The 15,816-nt window shown below is 41.2% G+C and overlaps 1 protein-coding gene across 1 annotated transcript in view; it reads right to left on the bottom strand.

The window, feature by feature from the left end:
* The window catches only part of HECW2 (HECT, C2 and WW domain containing E3 ubiquitin protein ligase 2), a 220,675-nt gene that overhangs the window by 117,427 nt on the left and 87,432 nt on the right, over window positions 1-15,816 (bottom strand). The window contains exon 3 of the mRNA XM_018562010.1: window positions 13,783-14,093. Coding sequence (XP_018417512.1) covers window positions 13,783-14,071 — 289 coding nt within the window. The 5' untranslated portion in view covers window positions 14,072-14,093. The remainder of the gene's footprint in view (window positions 1-13,782; window positions 14,094-15,816) is intronic.

The following is a 15,816-nucleotide window of genomic DNA, read 5'->3' as shown; positions in this document are numbered from 1 at the left end:
ATTTTTTTTATATTTATTTGTATTTATTAATTTTTTTATTAAATATTTGTTACTTTACTTTTAGAGGCTTCTGGGGAATTATTAGGGGTCACCTGACATTCACCTATTAAAATAGAAAAAGAGATTGAGAACACAGAGTCCTCAATCTCTTTTTTCTGCAGCCCCTGTTATCAATGAACAGGAATCCTCTCCAATTGTTCCTGTTCATTGATAACTTGAGAACAGAGTATGTTTACTATAACCACAATCATGAATGAACAGGAGGGGATATAGATCACTTCCCATTCATTCATAATTGAGGATATAGTAAACATACCATGTTCTCAATTATCTACAAACACTCAGAGATCACTTATCACTGAGTGTTTGCTCTCACTCTCCTCTCTGACACGCTGTCACAGGAGGCTAAGCGAACGGTACAGGGAGGAGAGCCCAGCCTCCTGTGATAGTGCGGGCTTTCTCCACCCACACACCGCTCTGCTGGACTGCGTTAGGAGGCTGAGCGGTGTAGGAGGAGAGACACCGGCTACTCACAGCGCTCTCCTCCCGCAGCGCTCGGCCGGCTGTCACACTTTCTCTCCTCACCGCTGGCACATAGAGCAGCGCCCAGCGAGGAGAAAAGAAAGCAGGTATGCGCCGATGTATCGGCAGGACAATTGCATTTTCAGCATTTAGCCAAAAGTGCCATTTTCGGCCGATATGTTTCAGCGGCCAATATATTGGTGCATCCCTAATGGAAATGCTAAACAGATTGGAATAAAACCCTCTGGAACCATACTGCCACAAAAACAGGCAATGGTACCTTGAACCAGAGGAGCTGGGAGGGCTTGATGGAGATCTGCTAATTTGTATGGTGACATATGATGGTTGGAGGTAAAAATCCAAGGAGGGTACAGGGAGTAAAACTCCAGTTTGTGACCCTGAGATACTATCTCCTGCAATCAAACGTCAGAGAAGCAAGCTGTCACCAAGCATCTGGAAAGTGGGGGTGAACCTTCATGTAGGATTTGTGGTGAGCTCTGCGAGGTCTATGGTGGGCATAGCCCACCACAGATCCTGCACAGCCTCCTGAGACCCTCACAGATCCTGCACAGACCCCCTGTGGCCCCCGCAGTCTGCTGGATCTCAGGGGGGCTGTGCAGGATCTGTAATGGGCTCTGCCCACCATAGACCCAGCAGAGCCCACCACAGATCCTGCAAATCCCCCCTGAGACCCGGCAAAGCCCTCCACAGGTCCTGCAGAGAGCCCCTGAGAGCCTGCAGTCTGCTGGATCTGGGGGGGGGCTGTGCAAGATCTGTGGTGGGCTTTGCAGGCTGCAGAGCCCCCTAAGGATCATGCAAAGTCCCCCACAGTTCCTGCAAAGCCCACCTGCGACTCTTTGGTGGGCTGTGCAAAACCTATGCTGGGCCCTGCCAGCACAGTCCACCTACCTAGCACAGGAAACCCAGCCTCCTCCACTGCCTAGGCGCCCAATCGTCTCAGCTTCATCCCCTGACTGGAGCCTGGGTCTTCCCGCCTCCTCCATCGCGGACCAGTCTCTGTCCTTGCCTCCTCTGTTGCAGTCTTAGGCCCCCCGCCTCCTCCGTCTTCACCCGTCTCTTCGATCTCCGCCCCCATCTCCTCTGTGTCCGCCCACTGCTTCCTGGCACTCCGTCTTCACTCTGCCTCTTCCATCCCCGCCCCCATCTCCGCCCCCTGCCTCTCCGTCTCTGTCTCATCCTGCTCCACCGCCCGCCGCTTCCTCCCTGCAAGGCTGCCGGGTTCTGTGCAGCCCGGGAACCTTTGATCGAACACCGGCTGCCTAAATGTTTTGGGGGGCGGCATTTTTGCCGCTCCCTGGAAATCTGCCGCCCGAGGCAAACGCCTTGTTTGCCTCGCAGCAGATACGCCCCTGGGTGTACGGCCAGTACTTGTGTGAGGGGCCCAGTCGGCCAGAGAGGCCTGGGCTCCAAGCAAGATTTTTTTATTTTCGTTTAATGTGCAGTGTAGTGTAGTTGTTAGGGCCCCCCCTGTCCACTTGGAACCTTCCTGAGCAGTGCATGCAGGAAGGTTTTTTTTTCCATTGACGGAGCTTTCTTTAACCCAGCAGAAGTGGAGCACAGCTGCTGGAGGTAAAGGTAAGGGGGGTTAGTAGTTGGTAATGACAGACACCGACCGACCGTCTGTCCGCGGCGGGGGGGGGAGTTGGGGAGGTTAAAAATTTCCTCGGCCAATAAGGGGTCACGAGTGGAGAAAGTTTAAGAAGGCCTGCACTAGAGCATATTAAAGCACTTCAACTGGTTGTGTTATGTCTGTAAACAGCCTCTTCAGGAGCCAGAAAAATTTTCTGCAATTGTCAGCTGTAGCTCTCGTCTACTATCTACAAACTGTGAAAAAATGCTATGAGTCATTTATGAGAGCCAGTGACTCTGATATACCACAATGGACTTGCTCTGCAAACAAATTTGACTCTACACGGAACCCAAAGACCAGACAAACTTTGGCAAGTACTTTTCAATTTTAAAGGGAAAACAAAGGGCAGATAGCCCACCAGCATAGAGTAGCAAGTTACTTTAATTAGGATACAATCCTAAAACAAATGGACTCATAAGTGAAATAACATAAATCATTAATCTGTGGCCTAGAGGTGTTCTCCTCTTGAAGTCCAGGGACCCTCCTGCTGTGGCTAGTGGCGGTGGTTAACATTGAAACATGGCTGGATACTGGGATTAGCTGAGTAGGACCCAACGTACAACATGCAGACCAAGGTGTCAAGCAGGGAGAGGTTCCTCCTACTTCCTAGATCAAAGCTTCACTGTGTTTTGGTGAGGGATCCCCTTTCTCAAGCTTGGTTTGCGGTGAGATCTTTGGTCCATTTTAAGCTGTCTGGTTCAGCGGGTTAGTGTGTGTAATTACTGCAAGTACGCCTGATGCAAGGTTCTGAGTAATTAATGTAAACAAAAGGGGGGCTTCATTACTAAAATTTTAGTGAACAGTTTTAAAATTTACTCATTAATAGCAACATGATGTTAGGAACCGCATGAACATTCATATAATAAAGTAAGATTAATACAACATGTGGTAAAAACGTTAAAAAAATGAAATGCATCAAAATGTTATCTCATAAAATAGACTTATTTGTAAATATTTCTGCTGCATAATAATTATTTGGTCAATAAAATATAAGTGCAATGTCAGTTAATGGCCAATAGGTGGCAGCACCTCACTCATTTCTCCTAAATTACATCTTTCACAATTTTTTTGTAGACTTACTGAAATGTATACAATGCATCTCTTGGTGGTAGCATTTTTTCCCCTTTTTAGAGAGAGTCATATCCCAGGAGAATAGCCCTGTTTGAAACATGAAGTTAGCAAAACAAGGCTATTTTAGTGGTCTACTTTTCTTTTTTCTTGAAAAATATAAATTATTATTAATTATCTTATTTTATTAAATTATTATTAGAGGTGCACGGAAATGAAAATTTAAAAACCGAAATTTTGTAATATTTTATTTTTAATTTATTCTTTTTTGTTAAATATTTGTATTTTTTACTTAACTTTGAGGGGCTTTGGGGAAATATTAGGGGTCTAAACAGACCCCTGATATCTCCCTATGAAAATAGAAAAAGAGATTGAGAACACAATCTCTTCTCTTTTTCTGCATCCCCTCTCCCCTCTCTTTTTCTGCATCCTCTCAATCTCTTTTTCTGCATCCCCTGATATAAATGAACAGGAATCCTCTGAGTGTTCCTGTTCATTCATAACATGAGGACAGAGTATGTTTACTATAACCACAATCATGAATGAACAGGAGGTGATGTAGATCACTTCATATTCATTCATAATTGAGGATATAGTCAACATACCATGTCCTCAATTATGTATGAACACTTGGCAATCACTGATCGCTGAGTGTTTGTACCGCTCTCCATCCTGACACGCTGTCACAGGAGGCTGAGCGAGCGGAGCACAACATCCTGCGACAGTACTGCAAGCTGTCACCGCCCACACACCGCTCTGCCGATCTGTCACAGGAGGCTGAGCGGTGTGGGAGGAGAGACGTCGGCCGCTCATAGCGCTCTACTCCCGCAGTGCTTGGCCGCCTGTGACACTTTCTCTCCTCCCGTTGGGACACACAGCGAAGCCCAGCGGGGAAGAGAGAAAGAATGGATGCACCTCTGTATCGGCCAGAAAGTGGCACCATTTTCGGCCGATATGTTTCGGCGGCCAACATATCGGTGCATCCCTAATTATTATCATTCAAGGACAATGTTCATTCCTAACTCAGCTGATGACTTTAGTGTTTGTTCTGCGCACAGAGGATCAGTAAATATTAGACGTATTTAATGATCCTCCGCTCGGCCATGCAAACAGCCGATGTCATCCTGAAACTGACAGGATAACAGTGGCTCTGCTCTCCTCCCCGCTAGCTGCTTTCTCTCACGTCGCGCCCCCCCTCGCTGGCCATTTCTGCTCGGAGCCCCGCTGCCTGAGCCCATACAGGTGGGGGAGAGTAGCGGGGATCCTAGGAGAAGCATGGAGTGGCTCCAGGCAGGGAGGAGAAGCTGTCCGATGTCAGCGGGGCCAGTGGGGGGCTTCCCAAAATGTTTGTGTTTTGGTTGGGTTACTTTAAACCTCTGATAGTATCAAATAAAACTTTAGGACTAATGTTATATTGCTGTATGCGATTATCATTTTAATTTTCATGTTGTTTATATAATAATTTACTTTTTTGTTTATATATTTCTTTGTCATCTTTATAACTGTATTCAGATACAATATATATCAGCAACCACAACATGATTTATGTTAGTGGCTGCTCTAGTAGACCTGGATACATATGCAGAGACATACATGTTTATGTCCTAGAACTGTCATACAAGAATCATGCTCATTTAAAAAAAAAGATAAGTAATCTAACAATGTTTTTGGACAGTGGGACAAAACTAAACCTACATAGCCATTGGGTGATACTCCTTACAGTATCCATTGTGGTAATCAAGCTCAAGCACATGGCTATAATAAAAACAAAATGTCTGTAAAGGCAAAGTTATTTTTTTATATATTTTGTTTAGGGTAGAGAGGGGAAGTGTTAAAGAGACAGTGTCACCAACTTTTAAAAAAATTGCAGGCACAAGCACAGATAAATCACGTTTTTGCTTACTTGCAGTGCTCCTCCTTTCCATAAATGATTTTTTATTGACTTGTAATGTGCCTCTGAACTTCCTGCCAAATGTGACTAGTTCAGAAGAGTCAATACCCTAAGCACAACCCCTCCCTCCTTGCATGTCATAGCCATCTCCTCTTCCAGTGGGGGAGCGGAGGAGAATACTATAGAGTAGGGATGCACTAATACCATTTTTTCCAGACTGAGTACGAGTACCGATGCTTTTCCTCAAGTACTCGCAGATGCCAATTACCAATACTTTTTTTTCAGTGTCATGTGCCATTGTTTCTAAAACAATACAGACTAATGGTTTTAGAAAAGTGGTGAAGTGCCAGGGCCCAATACCAGCTGCCAACGCTGCACCCCTGGTAGTTCTGCCACTGAGAGCAGTAGAGGGTCTACAAATCTCAGCAATACATTACACAGCAATGCCAAATGGCAGCTGGCTATACAGGTCTACAAATCCCAGCAATGAATTATACATCAATGCAGAATAATAAGAAGCTACACACTATGTGCTACTCCAAGGTGCCAGCCTGATGTCTCCAGGAGGTGGTTGTGTGAGGTCTCAGGAGGCTTTGCTGGGTGTTAGGAGGCTGTGCCGGGTGTTAGGAGGCTGTGAGGGGTCTCAGGTGGCTGTGCAAGGTCTCAGGGGGCTGTGCAAGGTCTCAGGGGGCTGTGCGGGGTCTCAACTCTCCCCAATCGGAGACACCTGCAGTATTCTTTTCTCTATCCACAACACAACAAATATAACGGCTTTGCATACACTTTAAATTGACAAATTTCTTCAACTGATTGAAATGGGGCACATGCATCTATGCCAGGATGGGTGGATGCATCTATTCTAATCCTAGACAGAGAAGATCACACATGGGCATTTAATAGAATACAATAATCTATTCTGGTCACAAAACTTACTAACAGTCTGCTTCAACACTTTGGTAATTGACAATAAAGAACCCACTTCCAGGTCCTGGCAAACAGCAAACAATGAGCATTTTGTTTTACGGACGTGAAAGTGATCAGCTTAATGAAACAGTTTTGTTATTTTCCCCGCACTTGCTATCAGTGCAACAAGAAGAAGCTGAGGAATTTGTCCAGTAATAAAAAGCTTACTAAGGTCCTAGCCTACCCCCAGTCTATGAACACAGTAAAGCTCTTAAAATTATTGCTGTTGTGTCCTTTTTTGAAGAAATCTTAAGATGTTTTCACCAGCACATATGTAAGAATCAGCGTGATTTTATTTCCATAACGTCACATGGGTCATACAGTGTACATGGGCTGCATGACCAATGTGATGTTATGGAAATAAAATTATGCTGATTCTTTCATCCTTAAATGGAGTGCTGGTGACTCCCCTTCTTATAATCGCAACTGCATAGCGCCATCTGCTGTTGTCATTATAAGCATCGGTCCTTTTCCCCAGTCCACTGCTACATCAGTCACAACACTGTATGCCGCCTAGACCTGTATCATTCTTTTTGGAGAAATTTCTCCTTATATTATGTCCCAGTGACAGTGCTGGGAGGGGAGGAAAAAATCTCTTGAAAGGACAGCACAAAACAACTCATAAGAGGTTCTAATCCTTCCTTACTCCATGTAAAACTTAAAAATGTGCTTCTTTGTATAGTTTATAATTATATAAGGGTACAAGAGGGCAGCCATATTTGCTCAGATTCTCCATCACTAGGATTGTAGCTCTTTACTGTTGATAAGGATGGTAAAATGTAGGGTTATTCACAGAAGGGTGAAGAGTTTCTAGAAGACAGGAGAAGTGAACAATCTAGGCCAAAATAGCTGATTTGAAAAAATTCTCCAATTCAGCTCACTTTCCAGTTCAGCTATGTTGTCCTTGATTGTTCACTTCTCCTGCCTTCTCCAACCTTCACTCTTTTGTGAATAACCCTGATAGTTTAGGTAATGCCGTAATGATCATCTTGTATGGTACAATCACAGCAAATAAAAATCTGAATAAAAGTTTATTTATTTATTTTATTTTGGATATAAAGGTTGCCTACACCCTGTCCTTGGCTCTGGGTTAGGACTTTAGATGGCTACAAGATCCTTTATTTGCAGTGGGATGTATTCTCTACAATTGTTCTCCTCCACACCCCAGTCTATGTGCCAGTCTGTAGCTTTCAAATTTAGGTGTGCGGGCTTTCAGGTTACAGAGACTCTAAGCAAACCAAGATGCTGCAAGAGGAGCTTAAGCAGACCAAGATACAACAATGATAATGTTTTAAGCTACCTGAAAGATGTAGCAGAGGCAAGAGGAGAGCACTGGGATGCTGCATATCTGGAGTGCACTTATCCTGTAAGGTATACGTAACATATACAATTCAAAATATGTGCTTACCGAAAATAGTTTTCATTTAAATCCTTTCAACCGTCACTAGACCCATTTATCTGGGACCACAAGAAGCCAAGAATAAGCAGGCCAGCTATATAAGGATGCAAATAATAATCTTAACCTCAATTACAGAAAAGCACATTTAATTTAGCTAAAATCTGGGACTTTCAAACCATCATCTATACCGTGGTTTTACTTTCAATCTCTTACTACCCTGCCTGATTCTCATTCAACATTTAAGAGGACTCCTGCTTCTAAAAGGAACTCTTTATTATGCTAAAACAATCTCATTTAGGTATTTTCTATAGTTATGGGAAAATGAAAACAAATTTCAATTGCAGTCACATCATTCGCAGCATCAGACCTTATTCTTTAAAGGCAAAAATAATAAATGCACACAGAAAAAAATGTGCATTTATAATATTTTTATCATTGGAGTCAGTAAAGCACTGCAACCAAGACCCATGGAATTGGCTCTTGCAGATTCTTCCTCTCATCCATGTCCATGCCAAGGTACAGTCATTCAGTCACATGGACAAGAGGAAAAAAACAATAAACTACATTGATGTCACTGCACTGGTACATCATTGGAAACTACAAGTCCCTCCATCGTGGTAGCTAGGGCCGCAACAACTAATCGTTCTCAAACGTTTTACATTATCGATTAGTTGCCCTGCCTGTGGCTCTACACACGCCGCTCGCCTCTTCTCACGACGCCTCACTCAGCTCTCAGACCCGCTTGCCGCTGCCAGACCCGCCCCCTCTCCCGCGCATCCACAATCGATAAAGCGAGATGGCACGGGGAAGTGTGGAGAAGATGAAGCAAGGAGGAGCAGGGGTCGGGGGATGGCAACCGCCAACAGTCAGGCCCAAAGATCTCGGAAGAAAGTTGCTGGGAGACTGCTCAGGTAAGACTGCCTGCACTTTCCCCCACATGGCACAACTCGCTGTATTAATATATTGCTAAGATAGTTTGATTTGTATGCCTCTATAGCTGATGGTACATTTCGCTATATATTATACAGCACAATGTGCCATCATCTATAGAGGAATACAAATCCCAGCAATACATTCTACACTGTATGTAGAATGTATTACTGGGATTCATAGTATTCCTCTATAGCTGGTGGTATTCTGCATTGCGCTGTATAATGTACTATTGATGGGATATGTTGTATTCCTCTATAGCTGGCGGTATTCTGCATTGCGCTGTATAATGTACTATTGATGGGATATGTTGTATTTCTCTATGGCTGGTGGTATTCTGCATTGCGCTGTATAATGTACTATTGATGGGATATGTTGTATTTCTCTATGGCTGGTGGTATTCTGCATTGCGCTGTATAAATGTATTATTGCTGGCATATGTAGTCCTCTATAGCCGGTGCCATTCTGCATAGATTGCTATTTTACACTTTCCATTTCACTATATTTTACATTACACTTTTTTATTTTATTTCCACCGCTCCAAGCTTGCTCCCGTGATGGACTACAATCTCAATACAAACTAGTAGTCCATCACTACTGTTTTAGGTTGAACTCGATGGACATGTGTCTTTTTTCAACCTGACTAACTATGTATCACTGGAGCCATTTAAAAAAAAAAATCTGATTAATCGAACGTAATAATCGGCTAACTAATCGATTTTGAAAATAATCGTTAGCTGCAGCCCTAGTGGTAGCTAATGGGACTTGTAGTTTCTCCATTCAAAGATCCTTTCAAAGCATCTGTGAATGTATGACGTGGCTGTGTGAGCAGAACCACACACAGCTGTGCCCAAATGAAAAAAAAGTAGCAGCCTGTGGGGTGATGAACCCCATGATTTATGTGAATGGGGGCAGGAGGGGCATGAGGGGGTTGCAATGTGACCATGTTTCATGTTACACCCTGAATGTGGGTATAACATGAAACATGGTCCAAAAAGCAAACTTAGCCTTCAAGGGGCAGGTCCATGACAGGCTCTAAGGAAGTGAGTTTAATGATGCTGGCAACCAGGAAGACTGATGGCATCTAGGGGTGGAAAAGAAATACTGCAGAAATGAAGGCAAGTATTCCAACAAAATCTGCTTTTTAATTTGTACTATTACTGGGCCAAGTATTTTTTTTTTTTAGTTGGAGTCGATATTTAAATTAGACCTCAATCTGCCTGAATGATGGTACCTTTTGGTGACAAGGATACATAACAGACAGAAGATGTCATCCATGTTCATTTGCATGTGACATTCCACAAAAAGTGTACCTTAGACATTTGCAACTCAAACACTTTGCTAATTCCTTTGCTACAGGACCTCCTCCTTTCACTTCATTCACTTTTTATGAATCTAAATGCCGAAATGATCACAGAAGAAAAACCTCTTCGCTCATCAATATATATGCATCTCTAAATAGCATTTACCAAAGGATCAAAGGCTTATCCCAGCAATGTTTAAATGGGAAACAAGCCTGAGCCCTGCTCAGAAAAAAAAAGTTTAGGTGAAAATCAAAAATCAGCAGACCTGTCTGTAAATTTATTAGTCTGCAATAATAAATACCACAAAATAAAGCATTCTAATAAAAACAGTTTTTCAACATCATTAGAAAAGAGATTTTGACAGTCTAGGAATTAAACATCATGGGAGATGCAAGTCAATCTGTCGCAGGCATGAAGTGGAATTCCTCAGTCTCCCCTCCACCAACCCTCACTTCCAGACCGATCGGTGTGCACACACAGCCAAGAACATAAAAGCTATTGCCCAGGCACTGGGATTTACCTGACTGTGTCATTTATAGGCCAGCATCTTAGTTCAGGAAGTACAGGCTGACCCTGGATGATTCCTGAAGACAGTAATGAAGAAAGGAAGATGAAAGTATTGTTCAGGGGAGTACTATAATCTTTTTGAGAGGTAATAAATACCTTCAGGTGTTACACAAACATACTACTTAGCTTGGATCCACTTAAAATGAAAACTATATCTGATGGTAGATCGGCTTTAAATGCTCCATTAATATGAAAGAGATTAAATACAAGATTCCTCTGCAGTGGCGCTGCTCCCTAACAAGCTGTACAAACTTTTCCTCAGGTATACCCCAGTTGTTTAACAATTTTGATTCCATGGGTCAGGTCACATTTCATACCACAAATAGCTGCCTTTTTAAAAAAAATCTGCCTCACAAATGCAACTTATGCAGTTAAAAATGTATTAAAAATTCCCTAAAACATAACTGTTGAGAGCACAGAACCTTAAAAATAAAAATATACTCTTCTTGGCTTTTTACATTCCATTGGTACTTTTGTTTATCACAAATACATGTCCTGCAATGTGAAATAATCTTCTTATTAATGGGAATATGAAACGTGAATATCTTCTGTTTTATGTGCTACGTACTGATTTGGTTGGAGGGATTTCGTCCCTTCTCTCCATATACTGTCTTATCAAAACAAAAAAATATTTTCCAGTGAACACAAAATAACTTCCAAAATGTTGACTACATCTGTGAAATGGTGTTGCGTTAATAAATAACAGAAATACATCCAAACATATCACTCACTTTGCAAGCTTGTGAAACAAGTAAAAGTAGATACACAAAATTGCCTTAAGGGAAAAAATATTATATATTTTCTTTTCACTATCAGTGTCATTTATTTTGCTTTTGTATATATTCTCTTTATTTATTATGGTGAAATATGCTAAATTATACTGCTTAAAACATAATTTTTTTTAGTCATATTTATTTATTTTAATTGTTGATGTGGTTATTAATTTAACACATATGGATTGGTTCTCCTCTTAGGACTTAAACATCCCCCTGAGGAAGCCCCACTGGGCGAAAAATGTTGGGGTATTTAGAAGAACCAATGTCTCCACACAATCAAATATAAACAACATATGTAAAGTATTGTGATACTATCTGTATTGTAAGCCCTCAGGGGCAGGGCCCTCCTTACCATCTTGTCTTGAATTGTATTGCGATTGTAATGTCTTCCTTATATTGTAAAGAGCTGCGCAAACTGTTGGCGCTATATAAATGCTGTATTATAATAATAATAATAATTGTGTTTATTTATTCAACCAATCCTTCTATTATGTATTTTTTATAATATTGTTTGATGGATTGCTATACAATAAATTATTTTTAACATTTTACTATATTGAGCGAGCTTAATGTTTCTTTAAAGCCCCCCCCCCTTTCAGATTTTTGCATACCTGAAAGTGGGTTTACTTATCATTCTTTCCATTATACCATAAGGTGCTTACAATTCATTTAATTAACAAAGATTGAATGTTCATTTTAAAATACTGGTAAAACAAAACACCCTCAGACCTAAAAGACTGGTTTGTCAGGATTGAAAAGACACAGAGGATAAAATAATTGATGTACATTGATTAAGACAACTTCACCTGATACATTTAAAGGTGGGTCAACAGACTTGAGTTAAAAAACACCAAAGACTCATGACATACTGCCATCCCTACCATAGAATGTACCATAGAGCCATAGTCGCCCCAGCTTACAGGATTCATACTCAATTCACCAATAGTCTTCTATCCCCCATTCTCTCCTAACACACCTACCTGATGACTACCTATTTCTCTCTACCTTTCCATTTCTGCCCCTTCTAACCCTCCTCCCCAGCATCCCTTGAAAGTCCTACCACATACACACACACCCATATACCTCTTTTTCTACCCTCTACAGCTTTCTGACCCCAAGAGATTACCTTTTCCCAGTTTCATAGCCCAGGATGCACACTTACTAAATGGAAGCTACATACTTGCCTATCGACACGTCATAAATATAAAAGCCCTTTCTGCCCACCACTGGACCTGTCCCTATCCCATTATTCACCATGAACAGATATGTTTTCTGTATTTGCTTATATTGACTTTGTGACTGACATGGCTTTTTCTTTAAGCTCCATATAACTTTCTGTTACACTTGTTTTCCTGGAATGATTGTTAAGGCTCATAATACTGTATGTGTAAAACCTTAAAACATCCATAAAATGTATAATGGTAAAAAATGTCAATACTGATTTATAAATATTGAAGTGGACCTCACATCAAAAAGTGAAGATTTGCCATCATATATGGAATATGTAGAAATTGTAATTCTGCATAAGCAGTACCCTGAAAATGTATATTTTGTCTGCAATACCACCTGAAAAATAGTGCATGTCCTGAGCCTCATAGCTGTATATCTTTAGTATGATATCATCTAAGGCTCCATTCACACTGGAGTGGTTCTCTGCGCGTATTCGGCTGGCCAAATACGCACAGAGCTGCTCTACACAGGAAAAACAATGCACTTTAAATGTGCATTGCTCAGACTTTTGCAGCGGCTACGCAGTACAAAACCGCGTAGCCCGCAAAATAGTCCAAGTGAGATTTTTTGACGGATTCCGCACGTTTGAGGCTATAATAGGCGCAAATGAGCGGAATCTGTGCGGATGAAAGATTTTAGTGTTTGCGTTGCCGCGCTGTCTTCCGCAAGGAAGACCGTGCAGGAAACGCAAGCATTATATGTGAATGGAGCCTGAGGCACTGTTGCCTCTGTTAGTTTCATGAGATTTGAAGTGAGATTTAGTGATGTCATACTCTGCTGCTCTTCTTCATGGAAAGAAAGCTGTACCTAAAGGTGCTGCTTCTGCTTCATTCATTCTGTGGATCTTTGTTTTCTACACCTACCGTGCTGCTACTTGACTATTCCTACATCAGTTATCATATTTTAAGTCATCATGAGCCTTTGTGACAAGTGTAGGAAAAGTCCTGTTTTTACTAAGATGCATGCCTCTGCATCAAGGCAACTTGTGGAACAAGGCATGGTAAGACAAGAAAGAACAAAGAACAAAGATGTTAAAAAAGATAAGCTGCAGGGAGCCTAGAGGCAATGCTTGGGGCAAGTTTTTTTTGTCCTGTGCTTGTCTTTTTGACCTCTCAGAAATTATATTAATCTCAAAAGATAAAATATTTTAAAACCAGCTCTCTTGAGGTTAGAAGTAATTGTCATTTCTGTCCCCATCAGTCTCCCTTTTTCCCAGCCTTTACAAATGTAGTACTCGTATCTTGTGAAATCTTAAGAAACAAAAATGCTCAATCTTATTTATACATGTGTTATACATACACTGCACATGGTCCATTTGGCATACACTGCACGTAGTCCATTTGGCGCTTACATTCTATTTTGTTCTCATGCACTAGAAAAAGTTACATTTGGTTTTGTAATTTTTTTGAGGGAACCTCTACCTACTTACAATAAAAAGACATTACAACTTAAACATAGACATAAAAATTAAGTAGATTTACCAATGTGATAAAGCCCAATCCAATCAGTGGGGTCCACTTCTTCCTTTATATCCCAGAAGATGATAAGTTCCTGAGCATGACCAAGTATGTATTCACACATGCTGGCTGTCAGGCTGGAACGACTGTCAGAGGTTACCAAGTCAGTGTCACTGTTGGCTCGCTGAAAGTTCAAGTTCTCAGTCATTGCGCTTCCAGTTGCAAAACTTTGGAGATTCTCTGGACTTCGCATATAACGTAGCTGTGGATTACGCTGTCGTAAGAGACAATGTTCTCGAGTAGCAGTAGCCATGATCTATAGGTTACTCAAATATCTAGGAAAAAAAAGACAAATAGATAAAAGTTACATGTTTTTAGAATCTGAATCTGATACACAGTCTTGTATCAGCATGGATACACAGCTTGTATTTTAGGCTTTCGATTATTTGAAAGAACCTCAAAACAAAGTATCAGTGATAAAAGAATGTTTGTAATTATATGACATTTTCTATGCATATAACGTACATATTTTTGCTCAAAACATCAGAAATTCTGGTTGGATCTCTTAGAATTCAACACAACTATCATTAAAAAAACCTTTTGCATAATTTTGGGAAAAGTATGCACAGCACTTTAAAGATCGTGGAGCACATTTAACCTTTACCTTTAGAGAATTGTCCTTTATGAAGCCCCCCTTCGCCACAATGAATTCCCCACAGGAAGAAAGGCTGCGCGGCGGAAGGCAAGGCAGCACAGTGAAATTCGCTGAAACAGGGAGCTGTACATTTACCAGGGCAGGCTGCATTTAGGGGTGAGGAATTTGATAAAGGGCAAGTTTATTAAATGTGAACTTGTCCTTCAAGAGTTGAAGTCAAAACTGTCACAGAGCCTGGCTCACATTTATGAATAAACCACAAACAGCTCTTCAGTAACAATGCAGCCCAAATAGTTAATACGTGCTGCATAAAGCCAATAAGAACAGAAAGAAACAGAAAATTGCAGACCACAGTCATTCTGCAATAAAAGGAACCACACGCTAACTTGTAATTACAGTGATTACTCTAGAAGTACCGGTACTTGCTGTCCATTCAGAATAAGTTGCAGTTTTACTGTATGTCAAAAGAAAGTAACTACCATTTCATTTTCAGTGGCAGAGGAAACAAAAACCACAAATCTTTGACTGACTGACATTTACAGGAAGGTGTCTTTACAGATGATTATTAAGTAATTTCCATAATAAAACACCAGGGATAAAATGCTACTTGCAGAACAAAATCTCATTAGACCTCTGCTGTACTACAGAGTCCCAGCTAAAGGATGCTTAGAACATGAGAGGAAAAGTATTACTTTCTGCGCATATACATATTGTCATCTTAAAGAGGAGCATTATCCATATCTTTAAAATAACAAACACACCTTTAGAAACAAACACACACTTCTAGATAATTGCAGGTTTGTAGTCTTTGCATACCTTATTTCTCTTTTCTTTCCCAATCTTCTGACAGTGGCCATGTTAACTAAGGGCTGGTTAACATTGAAGCAGACTAGGATGCCTTCTTCCTTTATAGCAAAGATCTTAGCACTTTACTCCTGCCCTACTGCAAGAATACGGGTTAATGGATATCTATCAGAATCAGTGCAAATTACGAATGGGACGAGACAGGGATGTCCGCTGTCTCCATTCCTATATGTATTAGCAATGGAACATCTGGCTAAGGCTTTGCGCATGAATGAAGATATTAGGGGCATAGAGGTAGGAGATAAGTGCTATAAAGTGAGTTTGTTTGCAGACGATACAGTTCTCTATATCTCCAATCCGAGGATAGCCTTTCCCGCACTATTGAAGGAGCTGCAACAATTTGGGCATCTGAGCAACTTTAAGATTAATGCCACAAAATCAGAGTGTTTAGATGTTTCACTACCGAATAAAGAGCAGACTGTTCTCCAAGCTAATTGCCCTTTTAAATGGGCTGCTCGAGCCCTTAAATACTTGGGGATCCAGATACCAGCGAGGGCTATAGATCTGTATGAACTTAATTATATGCCCCTTTTAAATGA

The sequence above is a fragment of the Nanorana parkeri genome, unplaced genomic scaffold (genome assembly GCF_000935625.1).
Source record: "Nanorana parkeri isolate BGI_ZX_2015 unplaced genomic scaffold, ASM93562v1 scaffold555, whole genome shotgun sequence".
Taxonomy (NCBI): domain Eukaryota; kingdom Metazoa; phylum Chordata; class Amphibia; order Anura; family Dicroglossidae; genus Nanorana; species Nanorana parkeri.
This window is presented reverse-complemented; position numbering and strand designations above follow the sequence as displayed.